The 14,712-nt window shown below is 39.0% G+C and overlaps 1 protein-coding gene across 10 annotated transcripts; it reads right to left on the bottom strand.

Moving 5' to 3' along the window:
• Positions 1-2,113: 2,113 nt before the first annotated feature.
• Positions 2,114-13,739, bottom strand: TMEM71 (transmembrane protein 71). 10 transcript variants are annotated; one of them, XR_014942405.1, is made up of 12 exons: positions 13,600-13,739; positions 12,252-12,342; positions 10,762-10,820; positions 9,839-10,014; positions 9,299-9,477; positions 8,601-8,780; positions 7,970-8,045; positions 7,584-7,643; positions 7,441-7,490; positions 7,188-7,259; positions 5,962-5,987; positions 2,114-5,255 (listed from the first exon to the last, which is right to left on the bottom strand). XR_014942405.1 is itself a non-coding variant. In XM_015856366.3 (11 exons), the coding sequence occupies exons 2-10, from the start codon at positions 12,289-12,291 to the stop codon at positions 5,965-5,967; spliced, it is 852 nt and encodes a 283-aa protein (XP_015711852.1). In that variant the 5' UTR covers positions 12,292-12,342; positions 13,600-13,739; the 3' UTR covers positions 2,114-5,255; positions 5,962-5,964. The 10 variants fall into 10 exon arrangements, 7 of the variants coding, with proteins under 7 accessions (XP_015711852.1, XP_085393083.1, XP_015711851.1 ...); XR_014942407.1 differs by having other exon boundaries at positions 4,632-4,758; positions 9,839-10,012; positions 10,763-10,820; XM_015856366.3 differs by lacking the exon at positions 7,584-7,643 and having other exon boundaries at positions 9,839-10,012; positions 10,763-10,820.
• Between the last annotated feature and the right edge of the window lie 973 nt (positions 13,740-14,712).

Here is a 14,712-nt window from a genome sequence, read left to right as displayed (position 1 = left end):
GAGCTGGAAGTGCTTCTGGCTGATATTCTCAAAATAATTCTTACCAGTCTATCTAAGGCATGAATCTGCTCAAATAGCTGCGTGAAATGTGCCACGCTGTGTAAATAGTTACTACAGCCCCTGCAATGTTCTGTGGGCTCTCACTTGTCATTACCATACTTAGACTTCACACTCAGTACCTACCTTGCAACCGACCTAATGAGTCAGAGTTGTGGCTGGACGTCTCAGTGACATAAATTCTCCTGTCTGGGGTTTCCTATTTTGCAGTTAACATAGAAGTGTAGTGTTGCTTCATGTGCTCGATTAAACTAATTCCCAGCAGGCAAAGTTATGGCAACCTAAACCTCTAAGGAAGTGGAGGGGATGATGTGCTTCAAAACATCACTTTGTGGAGTCCTTCACCTAATCCTGATGTGATGACCACCACTCCAGTTCAGCTGTGAAGTAATTACAAGTATCCTGTTCATTGCCGCATCCTTTAAAAGCCACAATTGGTGACTCCCAAACTCCCAAACTTTAGTGCCGCACTACCATTATTATGTTTTTCCTTATATCCAGTTTACTCTCCTTTCTTTTAGTCTGAAACCATTTCCCCTTGTCCTGTCACAACAAACACTGCTAAAGAGCCTGTTGCTTTCTTTCTTACAGCCCCTCTTTAGATACTGAAAGGCTGATGTCAGCTCTCCCTGGAGTCTTCTCCAGGCTGAACAGTCCCAGTTCTCTCAGCTTGTCATTGTAGGAGATGTGCTCCATCCCTTGGATTATTTTTGTGGCCCTCCCCATACGTGCTTTAACAAGTCCATGTCTCTCTGAGAGATTGAGGACTCCAAAAAGTTCAATTTATAGTAATAGAATTTTTCCTAGTTTGAGTCTTTCTTGCCTGTGACAGCAAGTGGTAAGTTATCCCCCCGTCCCATCCTTCGCCCCATGTGCTTTCTCATCCTATATTCTCTTGTTCTGTTGCAGAGGAGGAGTGAGAATGGCTGGGTGGGAGTCTGGCTGCCAACCAAGGCTAACATGGCACAGCAAGAAACAGAAATGGGCGACTGCTAAGAGATGTTAAGAGATCTCCCACAGGAGCTTTGTGGGAGGGCTGAAGCAGATTTCTTGGGGATATTTCAGATCCTAAAATAAATAAATTACCAGTAATCTATGCTCATGTGTCCAGAAAGGCTACTTTACGGAAGTTATGGTCGATGCTTTATCTATACAACATTGTTTTTCACTTTAGTTTTCTCTTATTATCTCATTAATGGAGTTATCTTGTTGAAATTTGCCTGGGAGCTGCCAAGTTTGGCAGCTTTACAGAAGCAATACTGCAGGGATTCCTCTAGTTCCAGCCAGCAGTGAGCCTGAGCATGTATTCCCAGCAGGCACAGAGCAAAACGTGGCCAGCTCCTGGGCCATCTGAGCTACTTGCTTTGTGGAGACTCCTGCTGATGCTGGAGCATCCTCACTCACTCCAGTTGTCCTGGTCCCACTCCTGTTGCTGCACTCAGACCCCCATACACACACATGCATACCAAACAGAGAGACTTTTACCTAGCAAGAGTTAAAAATGTAGTTTTAATAAGGAGATAGGACAGACTGCTCTGATCAGGCACAAGATGTATATGGAAGACAAGTGCATCAAACCACAACCACCCTTACAGGCCCCTTTATCTTAGTCTGTTTTCCTATGCCTGCTCCTTCCCAAATCATGTTAATCCTCCTTTTATCCCCTAAATATGCCAAAAAATGTATTGTGCAATCCCAAGATGCTAAGTGCCATCATGTACCTCATAACCTGGGCAGCGCTTCCTTGGTCAAAATATAATGTGGAGATGAAATGTTATGTAGGTTCTGAAGTGACTTTTGCAATCATTTATTTTCAAATACAAGTCTGAACTTTATGATGTTTATCCACATGAATATGACTATGCTCACTATTTTCATGCAGTTATTTGTACTAGTTGTGTACTAAGAGCTTCAAGTAACATGTTTCTGCATTCCCACCATGAGACAATGTCCAAGACAAAGCTAATGTCCACATTACAAACAGGAGAATGGAGTTGAGAAAGAAGAAAAAGTGTCCCATCTGGAGTTCATTCCCTGAATAAATTCAGTTTACTGCTTTAACACATTACCAGTTTATTTGTTACATGCATAAAGCAACGCAATATAAAATAATCATTCCACATCAGAACAAAATTAGCTTTATAGCATTATCATTACAGTGCATCAGAAGTATCCCGAATATGTACAGAATATACGCATGTAAAGTGCTGTATATCAAGCAAATTGATTTCCATGAACAACTATTAAAACTATTAAAATGCAGCAGATCAGAGGCTAAGATGGAAATCAGCTGATTGATACCCATTCAGAATCTGGAACTATGTCTTTTTCTTTCTTTCCTATTATTGTGGGATTTTTATTTATTAATCTATTTATTTTTGTTATTCTTACTGCAATTATCATTATATGCAATGCTGCAGCTAACACACACACACACACACACAAATACACCAAGGAACATATTCTGCAGAAATGGGCTGAATGACCATGCCTATTTTCTGCATCATTTAATACCACTTAAGATGTTAATCTTAGTCCATGTGGTTTGACTTCTGTATGCTTTACTTTCAGGACAAATACTAAGCAGACTTGGTCAGACACCAGCAACTTCACAAGCTATTATCGTTCCGCGTGCTGCTGTTCTCTTCAACACGAACATTCTCACTCTTAAGCACTATGTGATATATACTCAAGAATGCCCTTGGAATTCAGCTGAACACAGCAAGAAATAAAAGACAAGGCGTAGTGATATAAAATAATTCTAAGGAAAGGTATGACATAACATACAAGGGGTTATAAATCTCAATCTTGAGTTTCTTCTCTTATTTTATTTATTTATTTATTTATTTAAATAAGGTGCTACATTAAAGCAGAATAAGGATTTCTCTGTTTTTAGACCTTGAATTCCAATTGCAAAATGGTTCCAGAACATCCCCCTCTCCTGCTCAGAGCACTTGTAGTTTACAGCTTATATTTTTTTCACAGACAAATTATAGCAGTTCATGCTACACCAAATTTTGGCAAGCTACATCAGCTGTAAATTAGCTCTCCACTAATTTACAGTGAGCTTAAGCTTTCCTGCTTTTCGGCACATCGCTTCTGTAACTAGAAGGGTTGTTGCAGTCCTAGACTTTTCTACCAGTAAAGGATGTTATTTTTCCAGTTTATTCTTTCAGGAAATTATTTAAACACTAAAGATCTTTCAATCCTGTCTTTTCAAATGTACTTAGTAAAGGACTACCTACACAGTGCATAAGACTTGAGGGAAAAAAAAGTTCACCTTTTATTGCAACTATAAAACTGGATCTTGCTACATCAGACAGTCTCCATTCACAAAAGATCAATGTAATGCACGGTAAATGCAATGTAATGTAATGTAAATTACCGTCCAAAAATTCTAATTTGGGTGAAATTTCCTGCTACACTTCAAAATATAACCAGCCTATATTTATTTACCATTTGAAAGAGAAATGTATGTATTAAATTACTGGACATACACTTTTCTTCATTGCCACACTGGATTTTCCATGTTAGAAATACATATAGTGTGTTTGATCTTGGCTTAGGCAGAGTTGGACAGACAGTGGTGTTTGAGTTTTGTTTATTCCTCCACCAGCATCCTTATTATATGTTTTTCTGCTACAGTTTTGAAATCCCAGTCACTGTGCCTGCCAACCTGGTTGTACTCTATTGGCAATACTACTCCCACAGCCACTGTTTCACATCTGATGTACCAGCTGGGGCTGTGCTAACATTGCTTTTAGTGCAGCAGAGGACAAGCAGATGAGAAGCAACACTAGTTATAGAATGATCTGGTGGGCAACAGTATGCTCACATATCATCATTCTGTTGCATGGGAAGATGAAACTCATGCTGTCCTAGCTAGACTGGCATATAGGGAGATATTTGAAGCAGATGGTTAAATGCTTGGAGTCACAAGATAGCAGTTTTTGGTTGCCCACAGGATCTGTATATGATTTAGTCTCTGTGGTGACAAAGATCCAACTTGAAAAATAAGGCTCAGTGCTTCCTAAGCACAGTTAATAGCTGCAGGTCTTGTATTATTATTGTTTTCTTTCGAAATACTGAATGAATTTCATTATTACTTTTCCACATTCTGATTCCTCGTTTTCTGAAGAGTTCTTTCCTTCTAGTAATTAGGCACTAATTTGACACCCATTGATGTTTATGTTTTCTTATGTTTCCTTATTCCTTTTTTCCTCTTTTTATGGTGCTCAGGATAATGGTATGATGGCCAAAAGAAAATGCGCACATGATACAATAATGCTTCTGAAATATGTTACCACAGGTACTAAGTCTCTATCCAAAGCAATCATCTTTAACAGCATATCATTACAGTAAATTAATACATATGAAGCATTTGAAGACATCAGTTGCTTACCAAATGCAAAATTAATGAGCACTGCTAAATACTTTACAATCAATTCATTATCAAAGTGTTTACAGGACTCCATCGTTACATAGTACCTCATTGACATAAGAGACTAGAGGTCTCTGGTTTTGCATGACTGCTTGCAAATGTGACATCACAAAGAATAAAAAGAGAATAAAAATACAGCTAAAATAATTTGTATTTTAAAGAACACAAACACTTGTTATTTTTTTCCATAGGAACTTGTATAATGGTGTCCATAGGGAGGTTTCTAGTAGTCTGGTTCTAAAGAGCTGAGGGACACAAGTCTGAGGAGGCAGAAAAATGAAAATGGTCAGTAAGCTGATAATAGAATGCACAGAAGTAACTGTTCTGCCTTTAAGTTTCTGTACAAGGTAAGAGGAGAGATTGTTTTGAAATCCTGGAAGCAGCACCACTCCATCCTACAGTGCCTGCTTTGTGTAATATTGATTCTGGCCTTCAAAATAAAAATCAGCTTTGAAGCTGTGGTGTTGTAGCCCTTGTATAAACAGTCCCGCTGACCATGAGAAGTGCCGTATCTACTGTCCACTGCTTGGCTGTGGATGAGTAAGGTGTATTTTTCATCATAGGCTTTCATACTGTGCAGAGTGATCAAATGCCTGCATGAAGTTCTGAAAACCTTTGTTCTCAGGATGAGCCTCCTGTTTCTGAGGACTTTCTCAAGGGTTTTCCAGGTTGCATCTTATGCTGTGCAGATGCCTTGTGATCTCAGGAGCTGAATGGTCTCATCAAGGAACTGATGAACAAGGCTGTTTTATCCACACTGTGAGGAACACAAACATGGGTACAGTACTACTTAGTTCCTTCTTTTCATTTTTGTCTCTTCTTTCTCAAAGAGATCTAAGAAAAAAGTGAAGCAGGACTGGGATAGCCACATCCCAGAAGACAGAAGTCAGTGCTCTTATTCTAAGGGCTCTGAACTACACAGAGACTTAGAGATGATGGATAAACAGCAGATGGAGACCAATTATTAGACAGAATCATAGAATGGCTTGGGTTGGAAGAGACCTCAAAGATCATCTAGTTCCAACTCTTCTGCTGTGCGCAGGGTTGCCAACCATGCCATCAGGCACTAGACCTGGGATCTAAGGATAAGGATAACCTTATACTTATTTAAGGATAAGGTTTGAATGAAAAAATAAGCGATACATAGTTATGCTGGTTCACTCATTCAGTGGACTGGTACCAAACCAGAGCAGTACAGTACCTGGTCCTACTGTTCAGAATCGACTTGGAGAAGGATTACTTTGCCCATTACTGACAGTTCTTCTAGGCTAAAGGACAGTGGTTTTTAACAGGTTAAATAAAATCAAAGAGGAGTTTGAGACAGCACAGACAAATAAGTCGAAATGGGCAAGGACCCTACAGCTAAACCTGTTTTTAATGAAAAGCTGAGGAACTTCCATGTTTCATAACAGGGCTCTTCCCAAAATGCGTGAAATTCTTTCTAAACTTAAACATATACTCACCAACTATTCTTTCTTTTCAATTATTCCTGTGGAGGGAAAAAAAAACAACACATTTTTGTACATTTTCATCTACACAACAGTTTGTTATAATATATCATGTAGGTTCTAATTTGCCAAACATTGTCATGCTTTTGGATTGCTTGTTTGAGAGGATAACTTTTCTCACATTATGTAAAAGAGGTATTCTCTGTACCCCCGAGACTGAAAAGCTCTCAGACTGTATTTTTTCCTTCTCATGAAGAACAGCTTTGTTTATTACTCTGGGCTAAAATATTCAAAAAGAAAGCCATACATTGGAGCATGGGTGGCCCTGATTTCAATTTGAATAATGACATAGTGACAAAGGGTAATGTACTGTACTTTAGTATTTGAGATGTGTGATCAACCAAGGGCTGATCAAAGCCAACCAAAATGTTCTCCAGGTTTTGCCTTGTTGTTTCAAACTTCCCACATATTCATTTTAAATGCAAGAGATATGCCGGATTTGTCCTGTTGCTCCTTGACATACACTAAACTTCTGAACCCTGACATTGTACTAAAAACAATGCCCTTTTGAGCTTGACTTTCACTATGCATTCAGATGAGCCCAACGGTTTCAGTCTTAGCAGCATTTTTGACATATTCAGAAGAACTTTCCTCCACACAGAAAGTGGAATAATAGTAATTCATCAGTCCTGCACGTGCGTTCACTTTTGCAACAAGGAGATATATTCATGAGCTGTTCTGAAGATGCAGTTCAGACCTATGACTCTGCAAGTCTTTTTCTCCAGAAGGATCTAGAAGCTATAGCTCTGTCCAAAGCTCTGATATAAATATATAAAAGAGCAACGTCAGCACCTTTATTCATCAGACAGCATTTCTAAAACAGTTCTCAGTCTATGGTACAAGCCAAAGGCAAAACGCTGTATTGACCTTAATGGTGCACTGGATTAGTGAGGCACATCTTGTTATGTTCATATCTCTGCACGTTCATATTATGGCATACTAGGTTGATCTTCGTTTTCTGTGCACTATTACAACATTTGTTGCACATTATTAAACTCAGTTTTTCAAAGTAAATAGAAAGTTTCTATGAATACAAATCAGTAACACGAAAAGCCAAATCTGCATCAGTAATTTCGGATCATGCCTTCTATCTTTTGCCATGAAAACAACAGAAGGAGGCTCTCCTTTCTCTCAGTATAAAATTTCTAAATTACATTATTCATCATAATAGTGCTACTTACCAAACTTAGTTGTTTTGAAAGATGTGACAAGACTGAAGAAAGATGACAGAGCAGCATCTTGGGACAAAAGAACTGTGAAGTTTAAATGCAAAATCCTGTAATTGATTGAAGGCTACATTCTGTCCCCATATGCCCACATATTGATCTTATCGGGATCGATAAGAGCCATGGATTTTTATAGAAGGACAGATTTTTGTTCCCAGACATCATTCAGCAAAAGACTGTTTCGAACATAAAGAAGGTCTGTACTTACAGACTAAAATAATCAACAACAAAATGGCAGACAATCCTCCCAGAAAATACCTGTGAACATAACAATAAAGTTTAGAAAAAGGCAGGGGACGCATAAATAGATGACTGGGTGAAGGAGGAGGCTTGTGTAGATAACCAGCTGACCTCTCCTAGGTGAATGGCAATGTGAAGCCTTAAGTTACTTGAGCTATCGAGGAAAACCACCTAGAAATAAGGATATCAACATTGCCAGCCTGAGAGAAACACCCTTATTAGTCACTTGGGAAGATACAGATCTTTTCTGATTCTCCTCAGGCTTCCACAGCCCTTGTCAAAAACATGCTTGACAAAGTAGGCATCTGCACACATATTTCTTATTTTTGTGCATACTCATATAGCTGAGATATTTGCCTGCACTGACAAGTGTGAAAATATGATAACATAAGATATATCTCTTTGCAAAACTGACTCATTTCTGTAGTTCACCTGGTGAAAAAAAACAATGAGCATTCATATAAAAAGCAACAAATTACAAAGCTAAGAAGGATTACCTTGTACATACTGAAATGATTAAACACACCATCAGTGCAGCGATCTGAGACAGAAAATTTGGCACCGTATTGGATTCTGAAAGGAAAATATTGAGAACAATTCTCATGAATTTTCAAGACAGTAAATACATGACAGAAGGTGTTAGCTAAGAGTACCCTCAGCACATGAGGCTAGCAGTTTCTCTCTGTTTTTATGAGAATTCACCTAGACTGGTTCAAAGCAGAAACCTAATTTTCATGCTCTGGGTGTCTCCCAGGAGTCTTTTTCCCCCACAGCCATAGAGACTCTGTGTGCCCTTCAATGCTTGCAGAAAACAAGCACTTCTGAATAACTGCCTGTTTCGTGTTTTGTTCCCTTGCCCTTTCCTCCATTTTCTTCTTCACTCTACATTTTTATTTTTATGTTTATTGCTGAAAATAGGAGAGGAAAAGGAAGTAGGGAGAAATGAACAAATAAATACCAATCTTAAGATCTCATTATTTTTAAGCAGTCATTTAGTTTACTTTTTAATGTACATTTAAATTTTTATGACGTACATCAGCATTTTTATAGTGTACATCAGCATTTTTAATGTGAATATTTATCCCTTGCTCTAAAAATGAAGTTTATCAGGAGAAGAATTTAACGTACCCGCCTTGTTCAGTGTATCTTCATTTCCATTTATCATAAACAGAGAGCAGGATGGTGAGGCACAAAGTGATTTTCCAGGCTCAATAAACTTCTTATCTTTGGTTAGAGAGGCTCCAATAGATGCTGGAATTTGCCCTTGTGGCACTAAGATGTTATATTCACAAGAAAAGTCTGAATTGCCTATAAAATGTGTACATATAAATGAGACTTCACAAAGCTTTGAGAATTTGTGGCAATAGGTTTTATGAAACAAACAAACAAAAACAAAACAAACAACACCACACACAAACCCCTTAATTGTTAGAAGGTTTTCAAATTGTTAGGGGCAGGAACGGCAAGTTCAATGTAAGCAGGAGAAAATAAGCAAAGACAGAACTACATAGAGCATAACAATATGGTATGAAAATATCCAGGTGAAAGCAGCCTGAGCCAGATGTGAATGACTGCAGGGCAAATGTCAGCGGTGATGTCTTTGTGTTCAAACTCAGTCTATAAATGCCCTTTTTCCACAGAAGTCTTTCTGGAATCACAGTCTCGAATCCAGGAGCTCAGTTCACCACTGACAATTTGGTTGTTTATGTATCCTTTACCTGCACGGTTTGACAGACAACCCAAACAAAACCTCCAGGAGCTAGCAATTACCACTAAATAACAGATTATAATGTAGCTAGATTACTTTGTACATGGTCAGAGCTTACCCGTATCAGTCTGACTAGCCTCTGGTTTACTGCATTTGTCAGGCCAAGGATAATCTACATCATCTACATGGGAGGAATCCAGAGTGTTGATAATGGTGCTGCTGAGCCACTGGCTGGAGGCACTGAGACTAAACAAGCTGGCAAGAGAGCGTCGTATTTTCTTCCTTCGACGGAATATCCTAGAACGAAAAGGCTCATTGCTGAGGGATAGACTTAATTATTCTTAACAAGCAGGGGCAGAGCTCAAAAATTTGTAGAACTGAATTGGAAGAACCAGGTTCTCGGTACATTTCCCAGCTCTGCTGTGGACCCTGGCTATACCACCAGGGATCACTACTGCACACTGCAGTAATGTCAGGGGAAGTAATAACAGCATTGTAATGCATCAGACTGTGATGCTTCATATTGTGGTACCAAATGATACTTCAGTTTGCAAAGTCTAATATTTCTCTGAGGTTGGGGTCTTATGCTCCCCACAAGTTTCAGCCTACCATTTACCAATATTCAGCGTGGAGTAAAATCCGCATCTAGTTTACTTACCGAACTAAGTTCTCTTTATAGGTAACACTTGTCTGGGATGGTGACAGAGTTATGTTGCCGTCTTCATCAGACAGAAAGCTGTCTTCTGTCAGAACGTAATAACCATTGGAAAGCAACCGAGGGCTGCGGCGACATGTGAAGAGGGTGTCTCTCAAAGGGCTTGTGGAACAGCACCTGTAGGCGATAAAGGTGCAAGAATAACTGAGGAGGAGAAAAGGAAAAACCTCTGATTCAGAGGATGTCTAGACAGTACAAGATCATGATTTAATGATGATAAATGTACATATGCCATTGACTCAGTTAACGGGAGCTGGCAGTGACACGGATTTAAAATATGCAGGTGATGCCTAGGAGGTTTCAGCCAAACACAGTGTGTCTGCATCACGCTTTCCATAGCTTCAGACTACAGGAGGTTTTCACAACAGGTGCAGCATTTCATGAATGCACTAAGGCTTGAGAAGGGCATGGTGCATCTGTGTCAATGCATTTCACCAAGGAGATCTGCCAGACCTACCCCAGCATGGCGCCATCACAAGTATTCCAGTATTTTGCTCTGGAGCTACTATTACAATCAAGTAATCACTTATGAAGATTGACTTTCTTCTCAACAGCTTTGAGTTCCAAGCAGCCATTCAGTGATATTCATGAAAAACTGGGAAGACACTGGATTGATTCAGTGTTTGAAAATGGGTTTCAGTAGCGGGTTTCAGAATCCCATACAGCATGTCATGAAGGGGTACCATGATTTCAGTAGGGGAGAGAAAAGATGGAAGAGAGATGTTTCAAAACCTCATAATTGCAAAGCTGTTGCTTTTCACCCACCATTTAAGTACTTCATAAACAAGTTTCAGCACTTCATCTATAGAAACTCAAGGAAACCTCAGATGAAATAAAATAGTAAACAAGCATATTTTTCCATAATACCTTTGAAATATATGTTCTGAGAGGATGTGTCTGTGATCTCCATCAAACGCTGTTGAACCTGCAGAGGCCAAGAAAGAGTTATTATCATATTTACTGACAGCTTCCACAGTTGACAGGTCTTCATTGACAGATACCATGTGCAAATCAAAAGGCCATAAATAAGGTAAACAAAAAGAAGGGAAGAGAAAAAAAGAAGAGAGAATGAAGGAAAGATATAGTGACTCTGGAAGGATTGTTTAATAGCACCTCAATCAGGACAGCACAGAGTCAAAGCCAGCCATAGTAAAATATTTGTCCAGGTTATTACCTTGGGATATATAATTATTGGTACAAAAGCAATAGCTACAGTAATTTTAATGGTGTTTGCCCAGAAATCTGGTTCATGCTGGAAATAGTGCACATACTGGTTATAGCTACAGAGTGGAATGGAAGGGCCACTGTTATCATTAATGTATTTCATCATTTCTTCAGATAAAATTTGCTGACATGACACAATAGGCATAAGGAAAGAGACAGGGGCAAAAATTGACACTAACTTTGTGGCTGGAGACTAAGGAAGTAAATAGGATTTGTCTGGATTATCATGGCTCAAGTTTGCAAAATGCTGCCAGATGTTCAGCAGCTGTCAGAGTCAATCGTACAAAATATGAGCAATGGCTATCCAGAGGGATATATTTATAACAGATTTATATCTGTTACTACACAGAATTACAGATGATATAATCTTTCCTTATATTACCTTATCTCTCTGGTATCTTTAGAGCATCATGCTATTAGTAAATGCCTGTCATTCCCCTGTGAGAGAAGATAGGTGAATGACAGGATTTTTTGTTAAATGTTGAAGTACAAGCCGAGGCAAAGAAAATGCATAAAGGTCAGAGTTCCCACTTTGGTAGACTTGTTTACCCTCATTCAGAGCTCAGTTGCCAGGCACTGCCTGCAGACTGAGCCTTGGGGCCCAGCAGAGTTGCCGAAGGGGGAAGTAAAACTTGCTGAGGTATTTTTTGCAAAGTAGCCCTATTATGCTATTCCCATACATACTGTTTCTCCAACATTCCAAAAATAAGTATTTCACTTTCTAGTGGGAAAAAAAAACCAACACGTTCTATATTTTTCTGCAGGCAAAAACAATCTGGAGTGGAGGCACAAGATGTCAAACAGCATCAGCCAGAATGTCACATAACAAACTGCCCAAAGATAGGCACTGTGTGTTTCCCTGACTGACATGTTGTAGACCCACGTTTCATACACAATTAGCTCTTGAAGGATTTTTACTTACTGTAGGCAAAATCAGGCATACAATCACAACTTTCAATTATGCAAGCATATTACACTCTAAAAAAAAGAGGTTTATCTGAACACTAAATGAAAATACAGGAAAAACTCAGCAGGTGGTTGGTAGATCTAACACCAGTTTTGTCAGCTACCCACAATCCTTCCACACCAAATTGTTCTGATCAAAAGCCCAGACAAATGTGCACAAATTTACCTCCTCGTGGTGTTGATGTAACATGTGATATTCCATACATCCTGAAAAGGACTGGCTCATACACTCAGAGACAACAGGTAATGTGGATTGCCTGTAAAAGAGTTTAAAAAACAAGGGAGGTATGATTGATTTTGCAACATTTTAACTCAGGAAGTGTCAAGTATTAACATGAATATATAACACAGTGTTACAAATGACCACTGAATGTTATCACTTAGGCTATAGGGCAAATTTGTTTCAAAAAGAATAGGAAGGAATACCTCTGCATCAATCAAATCTATTACATTTCTCTAATAATCCGAGAGTTAAACTTCTTTCCAGCTATTGGAACTTGCATTGTCACTTCATTGCACTTTACTCCCCCTGTTTATGTTATTGCAAAGCAGCAACCACTAAGAAAGACCAGCTCTTCATAGTGGCTTACATATGGACAGTGCTGTCTTTAAAAAGAACTGACACAAACTGAATGAGGTGACAGAACAAACTACAGTCCTTCTGCTGCTGGTTTGAGTTGCCTCATAAATTCATGAGGTATGTGAGGTCTGTGTCCATAGGACTCTTGTTTATCTGATAGACTTCACAGAAGTAATACTTCAGGTAAAAACAGAGTATGTACATATGTTAAAAAAGGAAGTGAGATCTCTACATATATAAATATATTACTGGAGAGACGACGAATTTCTCTCCTTCTAAGAAGTATCTGAGCAGTTGTAATTTGCTTTTAAGCTATTTTAAGTAAGGCCAGGCTTCTATAAACAGGCATGTATCAGGCAGTCCAACGGATTGCTCCTCCACCCGTTCTAACGACAATTTCTGGCTTATTCGTTAATGAAGAGGGTTCTTGAAAGTCTTAATTAACTCAATGCTGGAGAAGACATGTAAACATCATGTTGCAGACAATGCTGCACAGTGTTCTTGTTGCATTTAATATTCAGTTCCATTTGCGAGCTATTAATAACGTGAGAAGCTATAGTAACAATATAAGCAAGCCAAAACACAGCCTCTGAACCACTACTGTACATGTAATCAAAAGTATAAGTAAACCAGAAAATGAGCATCAATAGAGAATTTTAACTATGGCATGAGGAAAGTCCAACCACTCTAAGAAATCTCAATAAAATTGAATTTAAGATGAACATGGCAATGTTTTATGACAAGAATTCAATTCAGAGTTTAAGGCAGCCTCTGCTTCACATCAGAACACAGTGTTCACTATCTTTTCTCCCTGCAGGTAATAGTAATAACAACACCCAGAAAAATGTAAAACTTCCTGAAGAGCACAATATCAATAATGCAAAGGTTAATCATTTTTCAGCTAAGAGATAAATACATGTAAAATCTTCCAAACCTGGAAAATCCATTTCACCACGAAAAAAGGTATGTCAAAAAGTTTCTCATCAACGCCAGAGCCTTTGAGACGTGTGTGTAGGGTGTCCTTTCTGCAGCTTCCTGGAGCAGAATGGCACTGAGTTTTTGGAAAGGCAGGGCTGTGAAGTCCCTTGTTTCCTTTTGAAAACGGCCCATGCAATCAGAAGCACAGAGGCAGAATGAGGTCATGCTTCCTGTCAAGAAGCCTCACATCAGAAGCATTCAGAGTAAACTGAAGATAAAGATTAGTCCAGGGAACAAACGTTCCTGCAGACAGTTGTGATACGCAAACACAGTGACTATAAATAACAAATAAACTTTTGTTTCAAACACAATACTGAGAAGAAAGACAAAACCTTTTCTCATAAGGAAAAGCAGCGCAGAATTTTGTTTCAGCTTCACTTTTCTATCTTACTCAGAAAACTTCAAACTGCTATAACTGAGTCAGCCCATGTATTCAGCGAAACAGCCAGCAAGCTGGTCTGGGAGCCTGACAGGATTTGATTGAGGAATACAAGACAGCTACCACAAGATGAATGGAAAAATCTCACCTCACAGAAGAGCAGACGGAATAGGAACTAGACAATAAGGATATTACAAAAAAACTTCTGAGTGACAGCCAATCTGAAATGTGTATTTTAAGGTATTTTTTGTTCAAAACTGTCATCATAGGGCATATTTCTTCTCTGTATGACTTCTTTTAATTCACTAGGATAATGCCAAGGAGAAGATGTAATACAACACTATTTCCATGCATGTTTTCTACTTGCCTTCCCTGTCGTTCCTCAAACTTCCTACCCCAACCCAGGCTCCACCTCAGCCTTCTGAGTTTAAATTATAAGAAGCAGTAGTTTTGGGTCAGTTGCATAAACTGCAAGTTCAACCGACGGAAGGAAATGAGAAATTACAGCACAGAGCACCATATGTATTTCTGCTCTTTTCCCAGGCTTTTTCTATCAGCTGGTCCAGCTTGATCTTCACCAGTTGTCACTTCATGTGACTCCGTGGTCCCACCCCAACGGCTGCTGCTTTGTTTTTCTCTCTTCTCTCTACGGTCTCTTCAGTTGCTGCTCCACAGATGCACAGGATCTTT

The sequence above is a fragment of the Coturnix japonica genome, chromosome 2, assembly GCF_054131305.1.
Source record: "Coturnix japonica strain WE chromosome 2, WE-NBRP24, whole genome shotgun sequence".
NCBI classification, from domain to species: domain Eukaryota; kingdom Metazoa; phylum Chordata; class Aves; order Galliformes; family Phasianidae; genus Coturnix; species Coturnix japonica.
Note: the sequence above shows the minus strand (reverse complement) of the source record. Positions and strands in the feature narration are given on the sequence as shown.